General features: G+C 51.1%; 1 protein-coding gene and 2 long non-coding RNA genes across 7 annotated transcripts in view; 2 read left to right on the top strand and 1 right to left on the bottom strand.

The window, feature by feature from the left end:
* Positions 1–1,465: 1,465 nt before the first annotated feature.
* LOC145713207 (uncharacterized) lies at positions 1,466–14,226 on the bottom strand. Its single transcript, XR_014136194.1, has 3 exons — positions 14,138–14,226; positions 13,850–13,999; positions 1,466–5,252 (listed from the first exon to the last, which is right to left on the bottom strand). It is a non-coding gene; the product is annotated as an uncharacterized LOC145713207 (long non-coding RNA).
* GRAMD1A (GRAM domain containing 1A) overlaps positions 11,167–22,980 on the top strand; it is a 24,484-nt gene continuing 12,670 nt past the window's right edge. Inside the window, exons 1-6 of one of the 5 annotated variants that reach the window (XM_060651996.3) lie at positions 11,167–11,453; positions 21,325–21,535; positions 21,624–21,644; positions 22,118–22,202; positions 22,341–22,444; positions 22,522–22,617. In XM_060651996.3, the coding sequence (XP_060507979.1) occupies positions 11,182–11,453; positions 21,325–21,535; positions 21,624–21,644; positions 22,118–22,202; positions 22,341–22,444; positions 22,522–22,617 (789 nt within the window). In that variant the 5' untranslated portion in view covers positions 11,167–11,181. Of the gene's footprint in view, positions 11,454–14,033; positions 14,210–14,736; positions 14,888–15,131; positions 15,494–20,213; positions 20,346–21,324; positions 21,536–21,623; positions 21,645–22,117; positions 22,203–22,340; positions 22,445–22,521; positions 22,618–22,980 lie in introns of those variants that run through there. The other 4 variants (XM_060651995.3, XM_060651993.3, XM_060651994.3 and 1 more) reach the window with 4 other exon arrangements.
* On the top strand, positions 11,557–13,199 carry LOC144614559 (uncharacterized). Its single transcript, XR_013552384.2, has 3 exons — positions 11,557–11,967; positions 12,113–12,143; positions 13,116–13,199. It is a non-coding gene; the product is annotated as an uncharacterized LOC144614559 (long non-coding RNA).

The raw sequence follows: 22,980 nt of genomic DNA, 5'->3' as shown, positions 1-22,980 counted from the left end.
TTTTTTTTTTTTGAATTTCTGGATTTATCCTCTAATTTTCTTATCTTTTCTCTTACTATCCATTTTGTCTTGTATTCTCCTTTCTAGGAGCTTTTCTTTGGGTTTAACACTTTTACTGTATATGCCATTTATCAGTTAAAGGAAGTGCTTTTCTATTTCAAGCTTGCTAGGAGTTTTTTTTTTTTTAAGTTTATTTATTTTGAGAGAGACCGAGACAGTGTGAGTACGGGAGGGGCAGAGAAAGAGAGAGAGAGAGAGAGAGAGAGAATCCCAAGCAGTCTCAGCACCATGAGCACAGAACCCGATATGGGGCTAGAACTCACGAAACCGTGAGATCATGACCTGAGCCGAAAGCGAGAACCGGACGCTTAACCGACTGAGCCACCCAGGCGTCCCCAGCTTGCTAGGGGTTTTCAATTATGAATCGATGTTGAATTTTTTGGAATATTTTTTTTTGCATCTTTTGATCTCTTAATATGTTAAATTACATTTATTGATTTTCTTTGTCAAATCATCCTTACATTCCTGGCATGAACCCAACTGTAGGATTCAGTCTGCTAGAATTTTGTTTGGGATTTTTTTGCATCTATGCTTATGAGTATAATTTTCCTTTCTCATAATGAGATGGCATATGTCGATATCAAGGTAATGCTAGCCTTATGAGTTGGAAGATCTCTCTTCCCTTTTCTTTCTGGAAAATAGTTTGTCTAAGATTGGAATGACTTTTTTCTTGTATGTTGGGCAGAACCCCCATTAAAAGCCATTGGCTCTGTGTTTTTGCGTGTATGTGGTCTAATGGGGGAGTTCAGGGAGCAGAATTTTTTAAGCAGTAACTGAAGTTATTTCATTTACTTGTTATAGGACCATTTATATTTTGTATTTCTTCTCGAATCCATTTTGGTGAATTATAGTTTTTTTCCCGGGAATTGGTCCATTGCATCTAAGTTTTCAAATATATTGACAAAAAGTTCATCATAATATACCCTGTCATTTTAATATCTGTATCGGTATCTAATCCCTTTAATATCTAATATCAGTATCTTTGTCCCTTTTACTCATTTTTAATTTGGGATGTTTGCTCCTTCTCACTTTGTTTTCTCCCTAATCTGTCTTTCCAAAGTTTTGTCATTTTATCTTTTTCTTTTTTTTTAATGTTTATTTATTTTGAGAGACAGAGAGCATGAGCGGCGGGGGGGGGGGGGGGGGGGAGAGGGAGACACAGAAACCGAAGCAGGCTCCAGGCTGTAAGCTGTCAGCACAGAGCCCGACGCGGGGCTCGAACTCACAGACTGTGAGATCATGACCTGAGCCGAAGTCGGACGCTCAACCGACCAAGCCACCCAGGCGCCCCTCTCTTGTGGTTTCTTATTTGACTTGTGAATTATTGAGAAGTGTCTTTAATTTCCAAACAGGTGAGTTTCCTAGTAATATTTTAGTTATTAATTTCTGACAATTTTATTTTGATCAGAGAATGAATTTGTTTGCCATTAAAAACTTTAACAGTGCATTGGCACTTTTTTTTTTTTATGTCAGACTGTGATGAAATTTTGTAAATATTCCATGTGTGCTTTAAAGAATGTATATCCGGGGCACCTGGGTGGCTCAGTTGGTTAAGCGTCTGACTTCAGCTCAGGTCATGATCTTGCGGTCCGTGAGTTTGAGCCCCGCGTCGGGCTCTGTGCAGACAGCTCAGAGCCTGGAGCCTATTTCAGATTCTGTGTCTCCCTCTCTCTCTGCCCCTCCCCTGCTCATGCTCTGTCTCTCTCTCTGTCTCAGAAATAAATAAACGTTAAAAAAAAAATTAAAAAAAAAAAAAGAATGTATATCCTATGGAAACCAATTTGACAATAAATTTCATATATTGAAAAAAAAATAAAGAATGTATATCCTAGGGGCGCCTGGGTGGCTCAGTCGGTTATGCATCCGACTTTGGCTCAGGTCATGACCTCGCGGTTCGTGAGTTCAAGCCCCTACGTCGGGCTCTGTGCTGATAGCTCGGAGCCTGGAGCCTGCTTGGGATTCTGTGTCTCCCTCTCTCTCTGCCCCCTCCCCTGCTCATGCTCTGTCTCTTTCTCAAAAAATAAATAGACATTAAAAAAAAGAATGTATATTCTTGTCGAATCACTATGTTGTACACCCGAAACTGATTTAATGTGTGTCAAAAATACTTCAAGTTTTAAAAATGTTTATTCTTTCCTTACTGAATACAATTTGTTAGTGCACCCAAGCTTAGAACTGTTATATTTTCCTGGTGAGTCGAACTTTTATACTGTTAGGTTGTAGCTGTCTTTACCTTTAAAAGTGTTTTTTTCGGGGCGCCTGGGTGGCTCAGTCGGTTAAACATCCGACTTCAGCTCAGGTCACGATCTCACAGTCCGTGAGCTCGAGCCCCGTGTCAGGCTCTGGGCTGATGGCTCGGAGCCTGGAGCCTGCTTCCGATTCTGTGTCTCCCTCTCTCTCTGCCCCTCCCCCGTTCATGCTCTGTCTCTCTCTGTCCCAAAAATAAACGTTAAAAAAAAAGAAAAATTTTAGGAGTGTTTTTTTCTATACATCTTTGTTGTCTGATATTACAGCTACACTACCTTTCCTCCAGTTAGTATTTTCCTGATACTGCAAAAAAAAAAACATATTCCAAAAAATTCAAATCTTTGTCTATCCCTTTACTTCCAACCTTTCTTTATCCTCATTTGTCAGTTATTTGTCTTGTAAAGAGCATGTAACTACGTGTTTTTCTTGGTCTCATCTGGCAATGTTTGTGCTTTGACAGGAGTAGTCTTTTAACTTGTATTATCATAATTGATATGCTTGTTAGATTTCAGCCATAATATCGCGTGCACTTTCTCTTTATTCCACTTTTCCCATGCTTCTTTCACGTTTTGGATCGAAGGTTTTTCTTTTCCGTTTTCTTCCTTCTACTAATTTAGATGGTAGACATTCTCTTATTTTAGATGCATGCTTACTGTTTCGAAGTTTCTTATCAGTACCTTTATTCCCCTTGAACAACGCAAGGCCACCGGGAGAGGCAAGGAGGGATCCTGCCCTGGAGCCTCCGGAACCCCTCGACTTCAGGCTTCCAAACTTCAGAACTCGGAGACCATGAGTTTCTGTGGTTAGAAGCCCCCAAGTTCATGGGAAGTTGTTCTGGTGGCTCCAGGAAACGCATACAGGTGTCGTTTAAAATTCAGCTTTATTGACACCTATTTAAACTTGCTTCTAATGTGTGCAACATTCCAACTGAAATTTTTGGAAATGTTTTGCGTGCAGACTTTCCCAAGTCAGACCGATTTTTTTCTCCCATTTCTGAGAACAGGTAGTGTTTTGCTCAGTGTTCGAAAGAGCTGAGAGTGGCCCTGACAGGCTTGTGGAGTGGATCTGCGAACCTCCTCGGTCTCAGCGGGGCCACTCTGAGAGCCATCCCCACAGTGGCCTGGGCCTCCCTCGTGCAGCCAGTTCCCTCTTCCTATCCTTCCTTTCCGCAGGCTTCCGGGGGCAAAGCGAGTTGTTTCCCATTTAATTAGCTAGACTTGGGGCACCTGGGTGGCTCAGTTGGTTAAGCATCCAACTTTGGCTCAGGTCATGATCTCACAGTTCGTGGATTTGAGCCCCGCATCTGACTCTGTGCTGACAGCTCAGAGCCTGGAGCCTGCTTCACATTCTGTGTCTCCCTCTCTCTCTCTGCCCCTCCCCTGCTTGCGGTCTCTCTCTCTCTCAAAAATAAATAAACATTAAAAAAATTTAAATTAGCTATACCTAACTTTTAAAAAAAATATTTTTATTTTTAAATCTTTATTTATTATCTTTTTTGTTAGAGAGAGAAAGAGAGAGAGAGACAGAACATGTGAGTGGGGGAGAGGGCCAGAGGGGGAAAGAGAGAGAGAGAGACTGACCCTTAAGCAGGCTCCATGCTCAGCACGGAGCCCCAAGTGGGGGCTCGATCCCGTGACCCTGGGGTCATGACCTGAGTCAAAATGAAGAGTCAGACACTCTACTGACTGAGCTACCCAGGTGCCCCTAAAAAACATTTTTAAATAAAACCAAAAAAGGTTTTATACATAATTTTATATTTACATATTATACATAATTCCAATACATAAAACAGAAAAAAAAAAAAATGAACCATACCAAAGCTGCCATATTTGGAGGGCTCTCCGCCTCACAGGCCTGACTGTGGAGCGGAATGAAATCTTTCTAGTTCCTCCCTCGGCCTCTGCAAGGGAATGTCAGTTTCTCGTTTTAAAAGTTTGCCTAATAAGTGATGTGGAAAAACACCCTGAGCTAAGCCAAACCAACCTGGGGACATGACCAGCATTCTAGAATTCTTGCATTCCTCCTCGCCCTATTTCCCCCCAGCACCTGCTTTCCAGCATCTTGGTAGTGTGGTTGTCGAAATCCTGAGCCACAGATGCTCTTTCAAACACCGCCCCCCACCCCCGGACATATAATAGCAACTAAAACACTGATCGGGCATTCGCTGTGTGCTCGAGCCCAACCTAAGCATTTTACTTGTATTATCTCATCAGAATCTCTCAGAACCCCTTGAGGTGGGCATCAGCATTTCCCACACTTCCCAGAGGAAGGCTGGAAACTCACTGACCACAGGGATTGTGTCTCTGTCCGTAGCTTAATCCCCATTTTCCAGGAGAGCAGCCAACAGTGTGTACATCAGCGGGTGGGGGGCAGCCTGGAAATCATTGCAGTTTATCAAAAGACTTCCCATCATCCCTGCTGAAAGGAAGCCCCCAATCTGGACGTTTCCTTGAAGAGTTCCCAGTCCAGGTGAGACAGAGATGGAAGGGCCACCGGGCATAACAGATCCCTCCCGAAGCAGGTATTTTCTACAGGAAATGTTGTATTTGGTCCCAACAAGTCCTTGCGGAAATGAATCCAAATGGTCAGAAAAATGTGATTTTTCAGGCTTTGAGAAGGAGAACAGGCCACTTTTTCTTAGACCGTGTTTTGGGCCCTTCCTTTTGGTTTTTTTGGGTGGGAGTAAAATATACAAAATCAGAAGGCAAAATGGAAAACTAGGTGCTGGGAAGGAAGCTGGGAGAAGGAAGAAACCCTTGGGAGTTTCTGGATGGCAAAAATCCACCTTCATCACTCGTCCCTAGTCTTGTCAAGGTGCCCATCCTCGGACAACTCGAGGTACACCAAGCTTTCTCCTCAGAGAGCCCCAAGTTTCAGGGCAGGAAATGGTCTTGGCCTGGGTGTCTTTGCCTGAGGGGAGCAGCACGACACTTCCATCCAAGATGCTGGAAAGACAAAGCAGAAGTTCATGAGAAACAGAGGCCCCAACAGCACTGACTGGGAGGTCAAGGCAGAGGGCGGCGGGCAGGGAACTGTCCAACTTGCCCCCCCCCACCCCCACCCCACAGTGGCGGGTCACCACCTGGTGCACATCTGTGTTGTAGAAATGGAACTCAGTCTGGCCCAAAGGGAGAAGTCTCAGGATGCAAACAAGGCATTGAAAGGGAGGACATCAGAGAATTTGGGACTTTCCAGGGTGGAGAGTGTGGGAAGGAATTTGCTAAAATCAGACACACTAGGGAAGAAACCTTACGTATACAGAGAGTGTGGGAGAGATTTGGTAAGGAGTCAAATTTTACCAGGCCCATGTGGGCACAGTCAGAGAGGAAACCAGAAGTCACAGTTCACTGGAAACAGATAGATACAGTCAGGAAATCTTGAAGTATCTGGGGAGTGCAAACATCACATTATTGCTTATTATTCGTCAGAGATACATAAGCCCACACTCTCTGGAGCACCCACGTAGGGGTAGAAAATGGAACAGTGAGCATAGATTTTATCTGTACACCAAATCTCCATGTGGAAAAATACTACAGAAACAGCACAGAGTCTGGACTCCTCAGCCCAGACTCCTCATTCCAGTTGGGAAGAGACTCCCGTGGGCGGTGCTCCCCTGGATGAGGGGAAGGCAGAAATAATGGACAAGAAGCAGGCGGTTTTCGGCCACAGAGCTTCTAGGATGGAGAGCACATGGGGTGTTCTTCTGTAGCCTTGCTCTGTTTGAGATTTCATTTCCACATACCAGCCCTTCCCATGTTTCCAAGGACATTAGGTTCTAATGAGTTTCCTTCTCTCCACCAGCCATGAACTTGACTGAGAAATCTGTCTGCAAAGGCAGAGGTCAGGAAAGGTAAAAACAACACTGACCACAAGCCCAATTCCCCCCTGTAACCTCAACCCCTAAGAAAGAATCTTATGCCAACCTTGATGTTTCTTGAAGACAATAATCCTGTGCAGGGAGAGAAGGGTGGGTTCTGGAAAGAGATGTGCCAGGTGAGGTGAGGGACATTTGATAGCTAGATTTCTTGGGGTGAGTGACCTCCGCCAACACGCTGGGGAACGCCCAGACCAGCGCTGATCTTTATTTGTCCAGCTGCCGACTGAACCTGTCCATCTAGGGGTTCTGTAGGCACATCTCCAACAAGTTTTCCATAGGACTCTTGATGTGTTTCAGCAAAACATTTTCTTATTTCAATCTTCCACTGCGCTTTCAGTTTCACACTACAGGCTGAGCCTCACACAGGGCCCCACTCCTATACGTGAACTGATAGGCAAGGATCATGCACAGCTGAGGTAAGCATCGAACATGAAAAGCCAAGAGACTCTTAAAGAAGAGCAAGGTGGGAGGATATCGAGACTAATTATAAAACTATACATATAATTAGGATAATTAGGCATATATAATTAAGAAAGTGTGAGTTTTGCACAAGGATAGACAAATAGACCAAGGAAGCTCTGAAACACCCAGAGATGGCTGGATGAATGGATGAGAAGATGGATGGATGAACGGATGGACGGACAGGTGAGTAGATGAATGGGTGGATGGATAAATGGAAGGATAAATGGGTGGATGGATGGATGGATAGATACCTGATGCCTGACAAAGAGGAATGCAACGAGACATGTAAAAGAATGTTCACAGCAGCACTATTTTTAATAGCCCAAACTGGGAAGCCCTCAACTGTCCATCAGTATAATTGGCAAGTAATGGTATTTATCCACAACTTATTTCATTGATACTATATCAATACTATACAATATTAAAAATGAACACATTACAGCTATTCACAATAAGGTGAATAATTTAGAAGCATAATGTTAAATAACAAAAGCCAAATACCAAAGAATTCAAAGGGTGTTATTCTATTTGTACAAAGTTCAGAAACTAAACTAGGGTTTTGGGGAATATGTGCTTAAGTGGTAAAACTAAAGAAAAGCAAAGGAAGGAATTTTCAAAGAAGTCAATGTGTGTATAATTAAGATAGTGTGGGTTTTGCACAGGGATAGACAAATAGACCAAGGAAGCTCTGAAATACCCAGAGATGGATGGATGGATGGATGGATGGATGGATGGATGGGCGGATGGCTCAATGGGTGGGTGGATGGGTGGACAGATGGATGATGGACGGATGGATGGATGGATGGATGGGCGGATGGCTCAATGGGTGGGTGGATGGGTGGACAGATGGATGATGGACGGATGGATGGATGGATGGATGGGCGGATGGCTCAATGGGTGGGTGGATGGGTGGACAGATGGATGATGGACGGATGGATGGATGGATGGATGGGCGGATGGCTCAATGGGTGGGTGGATGGGTGGACAGATGGATGATGGACGGATGGATGGATGGATGGATGGATGGGCGGATGGCTCAATGGGTGGGTGGATGGGTGGACAGATGGATGATGGACGGATGGATGGATGGATGACTGGGTGGAGGGAGAGGGGTTTGGCTGGGAAGGCATTTGTGGCTTCTGGGGATGCTGGCATATTTTTTCTTGGCCTGGGTAGTGGGTCATGTGTTCTTCCTTCATAATTATATATTAAGCCATACATTTATATTTTATGCCCTTTTGTGTGTGTATTATCTGTCACAAAAGAACTTCTGTAAACATGAAATACCAAAGGAAAAAAATCTAACAAAAGATACGAAAGTGGGAGGAAGGAGAATTGGAGGAAAGGGTCAAAAGGCACAAAATCCCAGTTATTAGGTACTGACCTCCTAGAGATGCAATGTACAACATGACAACCATAGTCAACGCCACTGTGTGACAGACAGGAAGGTTCTCAAGAGAGTAGATCCTAAGCGTTCCCACCACCAGGAGAAAATTATTTTTCTTTTTTCTTTTCTTCCTGCTTTTCTTTTTATTGTATTTATATGAGAAGATGGATGTTAGCTGAACTCTACTGTGATCGTTTCACAATATATGTGTCAAACCATCATGCTGTATGTACCTCCTAAGCCATACAGTGAGGCATGTCAACTATTTCTCAATAAAACTGGGGAAAAAAAGGTATGGAAGAACTTTAAAAGAACAATTATTTTTCAAAAGTACCTAAACACATGGTGATTATGGCTGCGTAATGTTGAGTATTGTTGTCACTATGGAACTCTACACTTAGAAATGGTTAAGATGGGGGGTGCCTGGGTGGCTCAGTCAGTGGAGTGTCTGGGTCATGATCTTTTACCCTGCGTCGGGCTTGGAGCCTACTTTAAAAAAAAGTTAAGATGGGGACTTTTATGTGCATTTTGCCACAATTAAGAAAAATTCCTAAACGCCCAGAGAGTGACCTAAGTACTAGGAGAGTGACCCCATGTGGACATTTTGGAGAAGTCAGTAAAGATATCAATTGTTGGTTATAGCATAACCATGGAATTCTTACTGATTTTTCCCCCTTGGAACTTGACAAGCTGACTCTGGGAGAAGAGGAGCAAGATAGGAAGATTTGCTCACCAGACATCAAGACTTACTTTAACACTAAAGTAATAAAGTCAGTGTCTTAAAATAATAAGTAAAGTAATAAAATAAAGTAAAAAATTAAGTAATAAAGGCGGGATAGAAGATCCACAGAAACACCCTGAGCACTCAGACACGAGCACGCACAGGGGAGGCACGCGGGTGGCCGGACGATCACTGGGATGCTGGTTTACCAGGGAGTTACGCAAGGAACACATGCGGAGAATGTCAGGACGGCATCATTCATCAGAGCAGAAAACCAGAAACAACCTGCCGTCCATGAGCAGGTAAGATAAAGAAAGTGTGGTATATTCTGACAATGGAAGGTAGCATAGTAGCAAAAACAGAATAAGTGGGGCTACCCCTATGGCTGAATCTTAGAACTCACGTTGAGCGAGGAAAGCAAGTCACAGATGACACAAGGTATGGTTCAAGAGCTCAGACGCAAGAAAAACTAAAAAAATATATTGTTTAGGGTTGTATAGCAATGTGACTAAAAAAAAACTATTAAAAAAAAACTATTAAAGGGGTGCCTGGGTGGCTCAGTCAATTAAGCGTCTGACTCTTGATCTCAGTTCAGGTCTTGATCATGAGGGTCATGAGTTCAAGCCCCACACTGAGCTCTGAGCTGGGCATGAAGGCTACTCAAAATAAATAAATAAATAAAACGAAAATAAAAAAAAAAATAATTTTAAACTATTAAAAATGTGAAGGGTTGATGACTGTCCAGGAGGGGTGATGGAGAATTCTGGAAGGGAAGCTGGGTGGGCTGGGGGAGGAGCCTAAGGCAATCACCAGTGATGTGCTGGTTCTCGAATTGGGGGGGGGGGGCTAAAGGGCCCATTTACTGTTATAATTTATAACTCACGTCTATGATGCAGACACTCGTTAGTATGTGTCAATTATTATGCAATAATAATGGAAAAGCAAGAGAAAAGCGCCTAGACCTGAGCCGTGGGGAATACTAGCTTCTCCAGATAGGGTAGCGGAGAGGGTGTGCACAAAAGTGTGAGGGGGTGCTGTCAGTGAGGTAGGAGGAGAGCCAGAAACTGCGGCATCTCAGAGGCAAAGAGAAGCTCCCAGAAGGAAGAGGGCGGTCCCAGGTTGTGGCTTCTAAAAGCAGGGCGGGAAGATGAGGACTGGAAAGTGTCCCAGATTTGGTCACCCAGGGGTGACCCCTGGGCTTGGAGGAGCAGTTCTGGGGGAATAATGGGGGACAGGCAGGAGCCACACTGTGGAGAGAAGGACCAGCAGAGGCCTAGGGAAGACAGCCCCTTCCTCAGTGGGGCAGTCACAAGGGCAAGACAAGGCGGCTAACTTCACCCTCCTCTGTACGGGCGCCCCCACCCCCACTCTGTCCCTTCTCCCAGGAACAGCTGGTCAGAGGGGAACACGACTCCAGCTGGACATGCTATTCTGGCCGCAAGGTTGTGACTCTTCGGTACAGCCAGGACTCCTGGGGGGAGGGAAGGGCCTGGTCTCCTGTCTTTATCCTGGAAGTCCGAACCCCGTGGGGACAGAAGGAGGAGGAAACCAGAAGGTAAGGGTATTGGGGTGCCTGGGAAGGACCCTGGGGTCCGGGCCTGGCCTGTAAGGGTCAGGGTCTCTTCCCCAAGCCAGGGGCCACCCTCTCTGGGTCCCACAGGTCTCCCTTCCCTACTCCCTGGGCAGCTGGACACCAAGCAGCCCTTGCTGTGTTCTGCCATGTGGACAGACACTGATTTGATCTCCGCAGACCCAGGTGGCCTGTAATGTCACAGCTGCGGTGCAAGAACTGGCCTGGCTTCCTCCCAGCTGAGGAGGCCACAGCCGGCCACCCTCCCTTTGTTTGTTTTGGGAGGGGCAATTGCTGAGCAAACAGGGAAGGGAAATCCTGGATTCTGTCTCCTCAGCTTGATCAGCCGTTACCTAGGCCCGGAGGCCTCTGGGGCCCCCTCAGGCCCGGCTCCTTCCTGGCCTGGTGTGTGTGGAAAGGAGCTAGGGTGACTGGTGTATAGAAAACCCAGGGCTTGGCCTTGGTGAATGTTCAGACAAAATAACCCCCAACTCAGGAGCACAAACAGAAGTTCACTGAGCACTTACTGTGTGCCAGGCCCTGGGCTGGGCACCCCACATGTCAGAGCTCTCTGATGCAACCCAGCCACCATAGGAGGTGGGCATCAGGATCTCCAGTTTCCAGAAGGGGAAACTGAGGCTTGGGGTCAGGAAGAGAGGACACTGACAGAGGTGGGATTCCCACTCAGACCTCTCTGACCCCTACACTGTGCTCTGAACCTCAGTTCGGCTGTGGAGCAGTGCGGGGTGGTGAGAGGCAAGGCTTCAACAGGGGCCCTTCCCTTCACCTTCCTTTTTTCTCCCCCAGAGACTGTGCAGTTATCCAAGGCTCCAGAGCCGGCAGGTGGAGCCCTTCCCATGGCTGAGCTCCTGCCCCAGCTGCCTTGGCCCCCATCGGTGGAGGGTGGTGTCCAGGACTCAGACTCATCAGTGCCTGCAGCCAAGTGGCAGAACCAGCAGCCACGAGATGGCAGGGCAGAGGGCCCATCCCCTGAGACCTGGAGGCTCCCGGAGGTGCCTTCCATTCACATAACACCATCCAGTGATGGAGAGTCACCCCCTTGCACCCCGACCCCCCAGCGCCTACGGCTGCCGAGGATCCCAGACCTGGAGAGTCTACCCCAGGACAGGTCAGACCCCGGTGTTGGGACAAAAGAGAGGTGCTCTCTCTCTAGGGACTCGTGCTCGAGGGTGGCTGACACTGTCCAGGTGCAGGAGCTGAAGGTCAGTTGGACTGAAGTTGTGAAATAGGTACACAAATAAAACCAGGCAACTGGGACTATGTGTTGAGACAACTGATTCTGAGCTCTCTGCTCTCAGCAGAGCACCGCCTATTAAGGGGACACCCCTTTCGACACACCCAGTGTTTCTCCTTCCTTTTTTTTTTTTTTTAATTTTTAAAAATGTTTATTTCTTTTTGAGAGACAGAGAGAGAGAGAGAGGCAGAAAGAGAAGGAGACACAGAATCCCAAGCAGGCTTCCTGCTGACGGTGTGGAGCCGGACATGGGGCTCGAACTCACAAACTGAGATCGTGACCTGAGCCAAAATCAGGAGTCGGAAGCTTAACCAACTAAGCCACCCAGGTGCCCCTCTGGTGTTTTTCAAACTGTGGATCATGACCATTTAAGGGCCGTGAAACCAAGGTAGTGTGTTGCGAACAGAACTTTTTCCAAGCAGAAATAGGGTAGAATTTAAAATACAATGTATGAGGCATAGTGAATAAGTGGGGTTTCCTGCAACTTTTGTGACATTACATATATTTATATATATATTATATACATATTACAGGTACTTCTTGTACTGGAGACCAGTGTAAAAGGTATGTCTTGCTGTAGCTCATGGGAAAAAAAGAAAAAAGAAACTTAAAACTTCTGTGAATAAACGTTGCCTCTGGCACAGGGAGACAGGAACTGAAAGTTCAAGGCTGCAAGGGGAAAAGAAGAAAGAACTATATTGGCTCTGAGTAGAAATATCCACTGTGGTTTCTTCTAACAATGGATGCTAGATAAGAGTTAAGGTTTATGAAATAGAGCTCTGTGTATCAGTGTGGAGAAAACTCAGAAACAACGATGATGGAGAAAACAAGTTGCAAAATGATACAGTAGGAGACTAATCGTGTGTATCTTTCAAAAGACACTGAACAATAGGCTATATTGTTGATAGATGCATCCTGATGTCAAAAAAAGGATGAGAAAGGGCACAGGAGGAACACAGCTTCAGGGAGGTGGGTACCTTGGGGGTAAGACCAGAGAACGGAGGGATGGGCAACTGAGCCTTTGGCTGTGCCTGTAACAGTTTATTTCTTTTAAAAAAGAAAATAAGATCTGAAATGAAAATGGCAAAATATCCACATCTATCGTCTATGGATGGTGGGGATGATTGCTTTATTTTTTTTCCAGTTTGAAATAAATATTCCCTAATCAAAAATTTAAAAGTATTTCAAAAGAAGAAACAGGTAAAGAGAAGTACAGTTGACCTTTGAACGATGGGGGGGTTAGGAGGCACTGGCCCACCATTCAGTCAAAAATCCAAGTGTAACTTTTGACTCCTCAAAAATTTAGCCACTAATAACCTCCTGTTGGCCAGAAGCCTTCCCTATAACATAACAATAAATTAACACGTATTTTGTACGTTACCTGTATTATATACTGTATTCTTACAATAAAGTAAGCTAGGGGAAAGAAAATGTTCTAAGAAAATCATAAAGCAGACAAAATACAGGTGCAGTACTATACTGTAAAAATATCCATGTGTAAATGGATTCACATAATTCAAACCCATGTTGTTCAAGGATCACCTGTATAGAGAATGACAGCAATGAAACAGAGGAGGATGGTGGAAGGAGCGCCTAAGATCCGAGAGAAGAACGCAGAGGAAACAGCAAGTGCAAAGGCCGGGGGAAGGGGTGGGGGGTGGGGGAAGTGTCTGGTGAGCTAGAGGAAAAATGGGTGGTGGGAGGGAATGCAAAAAAAGGAGGAGGCGGAGGTGAAGTCAGAATGGTGACAAGGGCCACCAGGTCCTTAGATTCTGGAGAGATTCTGTGGGTGGAGTGGACAGGGATTGCTGAGAGATTGCATGTAGGTGTGAGGGAGACAGAGGGGTCAGGGAAGATGGAAGTTTTGGGCCGGCCATCCACCAAAATGGAGAAGTGGAGTGGCTTTTGGGGGGGGGGGGGGTGCGGGGAGATGCTGCAAAGGTGCGGAGAGAGATGGGAATGGAATTTTTTCAAGACTAGGAACAGAATGTCATAGGGAAGGGTGGGGAGTGCTGAGGTGCCTCCGGCCAGGAGCTGTGAGGTGGGACTCACGTTTCCGTGTCTTCCTGCAAGGAGCCCGGGACACCAACAGACAGCCCCACAGGGATGGACGCAGGTTACCGCGTCACAGCAGGGCTGTGGCCAACTCTGCAGCCTACCCGCTGCGTGACCTGGGCCAAGCCACTTCCCGTCTTTGAGGAGGGGCTTCCCCATCTGTGAAAGGGCTGCTGTCCCCCACCCCAGCGCTGCCCCGTGGGAAAGCCCCTTACCACACAGTTCGTGGGATCTCCAGGACTGGGGTGACTTGCCCAAGGTCACGACACAGCTAAGAGCCAGGCAGGCTGGATTCTAACTTGGTCTGCTGACGGGGACTGGGATGGAGAGGGGTCCCCAGATGTCGAGGACCTCCTGGGCCAACACTGGGGGGCGGGGGGGGGGGGGTGCGGAAACGGATGGGAAGAGGGAGGCGGCCTACGGGCCCCACCCCGTTCCCGCCAGAGGCCGTTCCTCGGTGCTCGCAGCCCCCACCCCTCCGCTTCCCAGAAACTTCGTCCCACCTCTCAGGTTCCGCCCCGGGCGGCCGGCAGCTCCCGGCCGGGGGCAGAATTGGAGCCGAAGACCCTTTCCGGGTACCAGAGGAGAGGGTCGCAGCCGGTGCCAAGGCACTGCCATGGCGGGGTTTCCTTTGAATCAACTGTTCCTCTTTCTATCCTTCTCTCTCCTCTGTTCGTTTCTCTGCCTCCTCCGATTCTCAGTCTCTATCTTTTCTCTTCCTCTCTCCTGTTTCGGTATCTCCGGCGTCCCAGCTGCTCCTCTCGGTTCCCCGCGTCGCCCTCCCTCCCCCGGTGCACCCCCCTCCCCTCCGCGTCCCAGCATCTCCAACTCTGGCCGCGGGCCTCCCGCTCCGGGCCTGGCGGCGCCCGCCGGGCCTCCCGGGCCTAGGCCAGCCCCCGCCGCCGGGTGCCGGCCCGCGCCCCTCCCCCCGCCCCTCCCCCGCCCGGGTCCGAGGGCCCTCCCTCTGGGCCGCACCGCCCCCCTTCCCGCGCAGGCGGGGGCGGCGCGGTGACGCGACGGGGCGGGGGCGGGGGAGGGAGGGGTGAGCTGACGCTGCGGCGGCTCCCGCTGCTCCGGGGCTCCGGCCTTTGTGCGGGCCGCGGGCGGCGGGCGGCGGGCTGCGCGGTCGGGTGGGGGCGGCGGCCGCGGAAGGCGAGGCAGGTGCCCCGCGGGGACGCCCAGCTCAGCCCATCCCCGCTCGGCCGGCCGTGCCCTGCGGCCGGGCGCGCCCGCCGCGCCGCATCCATGTTTGAGTAAGGACCGGGGCGCGGCGGGCGGGCGGGCGGGAGGACCGGGCCGGCCGGCCGGCCGGCGGCACCGCGCGCTCGGCTTGCGGGTAGCGCGGTCGGAGGCGAGGCTGGGGGTTGGGGCTCGCGGGGTCGGCGAGGTGGGGGGTGGCGGGCGACCGGGTGGGGGCGGGGAGGGGGCCGGGGCCGCCCTGGGGGCAGGGCGCTGAAGGCGGGGAGGCTCCAGGGCTGGCTCGTCACCGACGGGGCGCGACGCGCCGGGGTGGCGGGGCTTTGGTGGGGGTCCCGGGCTCATCCCGCGGGGAGCGTGGCCTGCGGGGAGGGCCCCGGCCTAACTGGCCGCGGCGCGGGAGGTGAGGGGTGAGCTCAAGGCCGACCCCGGGCTTTGGGCCTGGGGTGGAGGCTGGGCGGACTCTAGCCCCCGCTGGCCCCCTCACAGGCCACCGAGCCCCCGGGCGGGCCCGTGAGCAGCCCCTCCCGGTCTGGGCCCCCTCCCACCGCCCTTGTCTGTCGCGGGGCTCCGTGAGCCTCGGACTGTCGATGGTGGGGGCCTCGTGCCTGAAATTCTCTGGGATTGCGGGCCCAGAATTGACCTCCTACTACCTGGGCCCGGTATGTTTTCCAGTATGAATCGTAGGTGTCTTGGAAATGTGTGTGCGCGTGCCTGTATCCCTACTGTGCATCCTCTTTGACTGTGTGTGTAATTTACGTCAAACTCCATCTGTGGCTCCATGTGTTACTGTAAGTTCCCTGAGGATGTCTGATAGTGACTCTAGTGTGTGTCGGGGGGCTCTGTGTGTGTGCCTGTGACCTTCCGTGGTCGTGTGGGTGTGAAGTATTATCACATCCCGTCGGACCTGTGCATATCTGGTTGTGACTTTGGAGTGTGTGTACGTGTGTCTGGGTCTCCTCGTGTGCAGACAGCTGTGCTCCTCCCTGGTTGAGTGTGTGTGTCTGTGAAATTCTCCTCTCATTTCATCTGTGGCTCCAGGTGTCACTGTAAGTTGCCTGTGTGTCCAGTTGGGACTCTGTGGTGTGTGTGCGTACGTGTCTGGGACGGTGCTTCCAGCTGTCACTTTCTGTCTGTGTGCCTGTAATTCATCTCTGAATGCATTAGCTCTTTGTACAAATGTAAGTTACCTGTGTGTGTCCAGATGTGACATTGTGTGTCTGGGGCCTGGCATGTGTGGCTGGCTTCCCCTGGGGTTGGGGGGTTGTGCCTGTAACTTACCTCTAATTCCATCTTTGTGTGAAGGTTCCAGAGTGTATTCATATGTGACAGTTTTGCGTGTGCCTAGGCTTTGTGTGTCCAGCTGAGACACTCTGGGGCTTTATGTGTGTGAAGAGCAAGAGGAAGAAATCCCTTGTGGCTTTTAGTGGGCCTGGGACCCTCTTTCCTGAGACCTGGGGTGTACCCTTGACCCTCTGGAGCAGTGAGACCTGGCATTGTTCCCCTGTTGCAGTTGAGAAAGCACATCCCACACGTTATTTCAATACCTGGCCACTGTGCTATTAAGATGTGGCCATGACCTCCTGGGTCCTTCATGGCTTTGTGAGTGTCTGGGTTCTCTGGCGGTGACATAGCTGGCACTTCCATCTCTTGCCACGTTAGAGCAGGCCTTCCCTTTGTCTTCCCCACCAGTTGGTGAACATCAGGAGAGTCGAGCTGAGCCTGTGACTTAAATTTACTGACGTTGTTCCTCTGCGGCTGTTGCTTTCACCTCTTTGAGACTTTCTCGTGGCTGTATGTGTGCATGTAATTTATCCGGGACTTTCTATGGTTTCTGTGACCCTCTGCAGCTGCATGTATGCATCACGCACATGCAAGTGTGTGTGTGTGATGTCTGGGACTTTGTGACTGTAGCGCGCTTGTCATGCTGCAGCTGCGTGTGTCAGTGCTGGCACACTGTGGTCCTGCGTGAGGGTAACACACCCTGATACCGCTGCCGTGTGTGGGCTCCAGGTGTCACTGTAAGTTGCCTGTGTGTCCGGTTGTGACTCCGTGGTGTGTGTGCATACGTGTCTGGGATGGTGTGGGGTGGGGGAGACTTCTTGCACCGTGGGGAAGTACGGTTGCCTGTGATGCTGGCTGTGTGGGACCCACACCAGGTTTCCCTTTTATGCACACCTGCGTGTGCGTCTGTTCCTCTGTGACGAGAGCTCAGGGCTGTTTAGGTCCAGGAAGTCCGTATCTGCAGGGGCAAAACCCGGTTCTCTTCCGAGTCCCTGCCCCCTCCCCCCGCCAACGGTCCTTCAGCCACGACGGGCTCTTCCCTTCCCTCTGCTGCAGCCTGTCTGGTTGGGCAGCCTCAGGGCTGTGCCTGCCCTCAAGCACTTCCTCTTCCTCCTACGAAGAGCCACATCTGGGGGTGAGAGACCTGCCCCATCTGTGTGTTATTGGACCTGTTACTGGCCTAGTCCTAAGGACCAGCCCCCTAGACCTGGGGCTGTGGGAGGGTAGGACAAGGGGAGAGGGTCTGCATTTTAGGGTAGAGAGGTGAGAAAATGAGGCAGGGGAGGAATGCGGTCACCCCCTCCTTCAGAACCCTTGCATAGCTCACCAGTGCCCTCAGGGTGAAGCCCGAGCTCCTGACCAAGGTTCGCGTCCTGCAGGTGGGCCTGTACCCTCCTGTCCTCCTTCCCGAGCCCCGCTGGCCACCTCAGTCCTCCTCAGACCTGCCAGGCTCTGTCCTGTCCCTGAACTCCATGCTTCTGTCCCTAAAACAGTCTTCCCCTGCCAGAGCTGCCCTTTGTCCTCAGGCTCAGCTCAAGTGTGCCCCGCACTCCACCCACCCGCCCACTTGGCCCTCATTTATTTCTGTGGTCCTCAAACTTGAACATGCACCAGTCTCCTGGGCCCCACCTGGAGGTGGGTCCTGGGTCCCCGAATCTGCATTTCTCACAATTTCCTGCTCTGCCGGTGCTGCGAGCTGTGCTGCTTTATAGCACAGACCAGCGTCTGAGATCAGCGTCTTCGTTTACACGTTTTCTTGTCGGTCATCTCTGTTCCCCAACCGAATGTCAGGTCCCTGCAGGCAGGGAAGGTATCCGTTTTGCTCACTTCTGTGTCCCCAGTGCCTGGCACAGGGCACGTGCTCAGTGCATGCTTAGTGAATGGTGGAGCTTGGGGGTCAGTTTGGGCCCTGAGCCCCAGGCTGACGTGTTTATATGGTGCCTGTCGGGGTCAGCGTTTGCATCTTGGACACAGGTGTGCTGGGGCGATGGCCGGTCCTTGTCCTCCATTTTAGTCCTAGTCCCTACTGATCAGAGCGGAGTGCCTTCCACGCGCTGGGCTTCATGTGCGCTTGACCCTTGAACAACACAGAAGTGAGGGAGGGCTGATCTGCCGCGCGGTGGAAAATTGGTGTGTAACTTTTGACTCCCCCAAAACGTAGCTACTTAGTTTCCTGTTGATCTGAAGCCTTACTGATAACATAAACCGTCGATTAACACGTTATTCTGTTTACTGTGTATATTATATACTGTATTATATTATTACGATATTGTATTATTACAATAAAGTAACCTAGAAAAAATGGTATTAAGAAAATCATAAAATGGGGCGCTTGGGTGGCTCAGTCTTAACCGACTCTTGGTCTCAGCTCAGGTCTTGATCTCGGGGTTGTGAGTTCAAGCCCCACCTTGGGCTCCAGGCTGGGCGTGGAGCCTACTTAAAAAGGAAAAAAAAAAAACAAAACATAAAGAAAATACATGTACAAGAGTGTACTGTATCTGTTGAATGAACTTCCCATAGAAGTGACCCCGTGCAGTTCAATCCCATGCTGTTCAAGGGTCAACTGTATATTACCTCACTTTCTCCCCCAGACAACCCTGTGAGGTGGACGCTATTATTATTCCCATTGTATTCAGGAAGGAGCTGAAGTACAGGAAGGTGCAGACACTTGCCCAAAGTCACACAGGGAGCAAGTGGCCGGGGGTCGCTGAGGGGTTGGGCAAGTCTCACACTGGCTTGAATCTGGGTTCCCTGAGGGGCGGGAGAGGGTCAGTCATTCATTCAGTCCACAGGGAGCAGATGCTTTCGGAGCACCTACTGTGCCTAGTTCTAGGCAGTAGGGATGCAGCTGGAAACAAACCCCCTTCCCCTGTGGAGCATGGAGAGAGAGATTCCAGAAGTTCAAGTGGGGGAAGGGCTGGGGAGAAAGAGGAAGAGGGAGGAGGAGGATGGAGAGGCGGGGAGTGTGATTTCAATAGAGAGTTGAGACTTGGAGAAGCATCCACTGAGCAGACACCTGAGGAGGCTCAGGAGCCCTCCAGACATCTGGGAGGAAGGGCGTTTGGGCAGAGGGAACAGCCAAGGCAGGAGCTGGGGAAGAGTGAGCAACGGGTTGATGACAAGGTCCAGCCCTGGGCTTTTAGCTGGAGTCAGGTACGGCGGGGGGGTCGGGGGGTCCCCACCTGACTCAGGTGTTCACAGGCCCCCCTCTGGCTGCAGGTGGGGAGCAGAGCACGGGAAGGGGGTAGGGGTCAGGGAGGTCTGGGAGAAGCCAGCTCCAGTAGTCCAGGGGGAACGGCAGTCACTTGGGTCACCACCTATCTCATTTATTTACTTACAATTTTCTTCCACAAATTCACAAGTGTGACATGAATGCCTACCCTGGGTCCTGGTCCAAGCAGTCCTGGGGACAGAGCAGTGACCGGGACAACAGGCTGGCCACCAGGGAGCTCACGGACCTGTGGGGGAAATGGAGCTGTCACCAGGCAGTGACAGTCCAGGAGTAGTCAGGGCTGGGATGGGGGAAGCAGAGGCAGAGTGGTGGTGGGGCGGTGGTTCGGGAAAGGATGGGAGCTGCCAGGGATCTGTGGGAATGGGGACGCACAGCAGGGAGGCTCTGTCCAGGAGGGAGGGGTGGTGAGCAAGAATCCTGGAAGATGCACTTGAATTCACTAGGCGAAGAAGGCAAAGGGCAGTCTCCACTGAGAGAACAGCGTGTGCCGAGGCTTGGAGGCAAGAGAGGGAAGTCTGAGGAGCACCGAGTGGTCCAGGGACTCGGGATGGAGTAGATAGAAGGCCCCCAAGGTAGAACCCTGCCCTGACTTAAAGCAACTGTGCAAGGGGCCCCTGGGTGGTTCAGCCGGTTAAGTGTCCGACTCTTGATTTCAGCTCAGGTCATGATCTCCTAGTTCGTGGGGTCGAGCCCCGTACTGGGCTCTGCACAGACAGTGTGGAGCCTGCTTGGGATTCTCTCTCTCCCTGCCCACCCCCCCCGCCACTCCCCCCACCCCCGCCAATTTTTTTTTTAAAGAAGCAGCCGTGTTTCCTTGGACAAGTGGTTTGCTGCTTTATGCCTCAGCTTCTTCCTCTGTAAAGCAGGGATGGTGATAGTGTCACGTGCACAGGGTTGCCGGAGGAATAAGTAATGATACAGAGAGCTTGCCGGAGTCTTGGTACAGAGCCAAGTGTCCCTCTGCTGCTCCCGCTCCAGCCGGTGCACAGATCGTTCGGGTAGTCACCATTGTTTGTTGGGAGTTCACTGCGGGCTGGGTACAGTTTTGGGTGCCAGGGACACAGCGGCAACCAAGACCTCCTTAATCCACACAGTTGGAGGCAACAATAGGCAAACCGAATAAGCCAACAGGAAGAGTTGAGGTAGTGTGAGGTGGGCTTCGGGGGGCTGGGCCCCCAGGGGAGGAGGAGCATTTGAGCCAAATAAGACAGAGTCTGTTAGGCTGGGCTGTGGAATGATGTTCTGGGCAGAGGGAACGGAAGTGCAGGGGCCTTGATGTGGGAATGCTGTCGGTGATGCTTAGGGAAAAAAGGCGGCTGGGGTGGCTGGAGTGGAGGGTGTGACAGGCCACAGCAGGGCCTTGGGTGCCAAGGGGGTGGGGGGCTCGGCCTTTACAAGGAGGTCCCTGACCTGACTCGGGTTCACCCTCTGCAGGGGGGTGGGGATGGGGACAGGGGGCTGCTGTGGTGTCTGGGAGGGGGAGGGTGGAGGCTGGGCTAGGGGGCTAGAGCAGGGGAAATGGGCATAATAGAAATAACGGAAGTAGATTTTGGAGGTAGAGCAGGTGGGACTTGCTAATAGATGAGAAATGAAGAGTGAATAGGAAAAATAAGACGCTTAGGCTTTTTAGCTGAAGCAACAGACTGGAAAGTGGCTACTCCATAAATGTTCCTACAAATGAATTGATAAGTTAATTTTAAAAATAGACCTCTCTATATGCCAGACTCTACTAAAAGCACTTTATACGTGTTGATTGACTTGACTGTCCAAACAAGCAGATGAGGACAAGTATTATCTCCCCTGGATCACGGATGAAGTCACCGAGGTGCAGAGTTAGGAAACTGCTCGGTCACCCTGCGAGAAGGGGAGAGAAATTTGTGGGTGGGGATCAGCGGGCTCGTGTGTGGCCTCCTAAAATAAGCCTGTGCCCGCACCTAGCCTGTTTTTCCCCCTGATGCCCCTCTTTTCCTCCCCCAGCACCACCCCCCACTCCGGCCGGAGCACGCCGAGCAGCTCCCCGTCTCTCCGTAAGCGGCTGCAGCTCTTGCCCTCAAGCCGTCCCCCACCCGAGCCTGAAGCAGGCACCATGGTGGAGAAGGGGTCAGACAGCTCCTCAGAGAAGGGTGGCGTGCCTGGGACCCCCAGCACCCAGAGCCTGGGCAGCAGGAACTTCATCCGCAATAGCAAGGTTGGTGCAAGCCCAGGTCGGGTGGGGAGAGAAGTGGAAGGGTGGGGGAGTTAGGGGCTCATTCTGACTCTGCTCCTTTCTCTTACAGAAGATGCAGAGCTGGTACAGTGTAAGTGCTGGGCAGGGGGCTTGCTGGAGGGGAGCGAGGGAGGGGGGCAGGTGCTGGGCCGGGAGCCCCAGGCTGTAGCAGTCAAGGAGTGGGTGCGGGGGCCAGCTGACCTAGGGTCACATTCTGTGCTGCTCCTTACTTCCTGCGTGACCTTGAGTGAGCTGTTTAACTTCTCCGGGCCTGTTTCCTGAGAAACTGTCCCAACCTTTCAAGGCTGGAGGGAACACTCCCTAAGAGTCCGTGGTGCTGGTGGGTACTTGGCGCAGGGCCTGGCTTATGTGGAAATCCACGAATGACAGCTCTCGTCATGGTTAGTTTTGGGTTATGGGCAGTGGAGGCCAGACGTGAGCTAGACTTGAAACCGCAGAGAGCTTGTCTGGGGGTGAGGAGACTCAGGGGCTTCTGGGGGCTTTGTGGGGCAGAAGTAGGGGTGTGAACCCACATCCGGGTACTCACCTTCCAAACTCCCCCAGATGCTGAGCCCCACATACAAACAGCGGAACGAGGACTTCCGGAAACTGTTTAGCAAACTCCCTGAGGCTGAACGCCTCATTGTGGGTGAGTCCTGACGCCCAGACCCAGTGCTGGGCCGGGCCCTGGGTTCCCAGCTCTGCCCTCGCGCCTCTCCCCGCCCTCGCTGGCCAGCACAGCGTGTGTGACTCGGGTGTCTGCCGTCTCTCCCCCCGGCCGCCTCAGATTACTCCTGTGCCTTGCAGCGCGAGATCCTCCTCCAGGGCCGCCTCTACCTCTCTGAGAACTGGATCTGCTTCTACAGCAACATCTTCCGCTGGGAAACAACAGTGAGCCGACTCAGGGTCAAGGAGGGGCTCCGGGCGGTCTGGGCCCTGGCCTCTTCTGACTGGCCTTTCGTCTTCAGATTTCCATCCAGCTGAAGGAAGTGACGTGTCTGAAGAAGGAAAAGACAGCTAAGCTGATCCCCAATGCCATCCAGATCTGCACTGAGAGCGAGAAGGTGAGCCTGACCACCTGCTCGGGGGGCTGTGGTCACTGGTCTTAGCCAGCCCCTCCCGCCCCAAGCCCTGCTTATTCTGCACCCTGAACTCTCAGATCCCTTGCTTTCTCTTTACCCCCTTGCCATTCCACCGGCCTGGCCTGGGCTCCTATCACCACCGACCTGGAACCCCCACACCAGCCCCTCGTCTCAGTCCCTATAGTCAGTCTGTCCTTTCACACAGCTGCTCGGAGATAATATTATTAGTAAAATTCTTCCCTCGTGAGTTCCCATATCTGTCAACTCAGATGCCCCCTCTCCTTGGAAGCCTCCCCTGACACTCCATTCTGTCCTGATGATTGTTGCCTCATGGTCCCAAGATGG

This window comes from Panthera onca, chromosome E2 (assembly GCF_046562875.1).
Source record: "Panthera onca isolate mPanOnc1 chromosome E2, mPanOnc1 haplotype 2, whole genome shotgun sequence".
In the NCBI taxonomy this organism is placed as follows: Eukaryota; Metazoa; Chordata; class Mammalia; order Carnivora; family Felidae; genus Panthera; species Panthera onca.
This window is presented reverse-complemented; position numbering and strand designations above follow the sequence as displayed.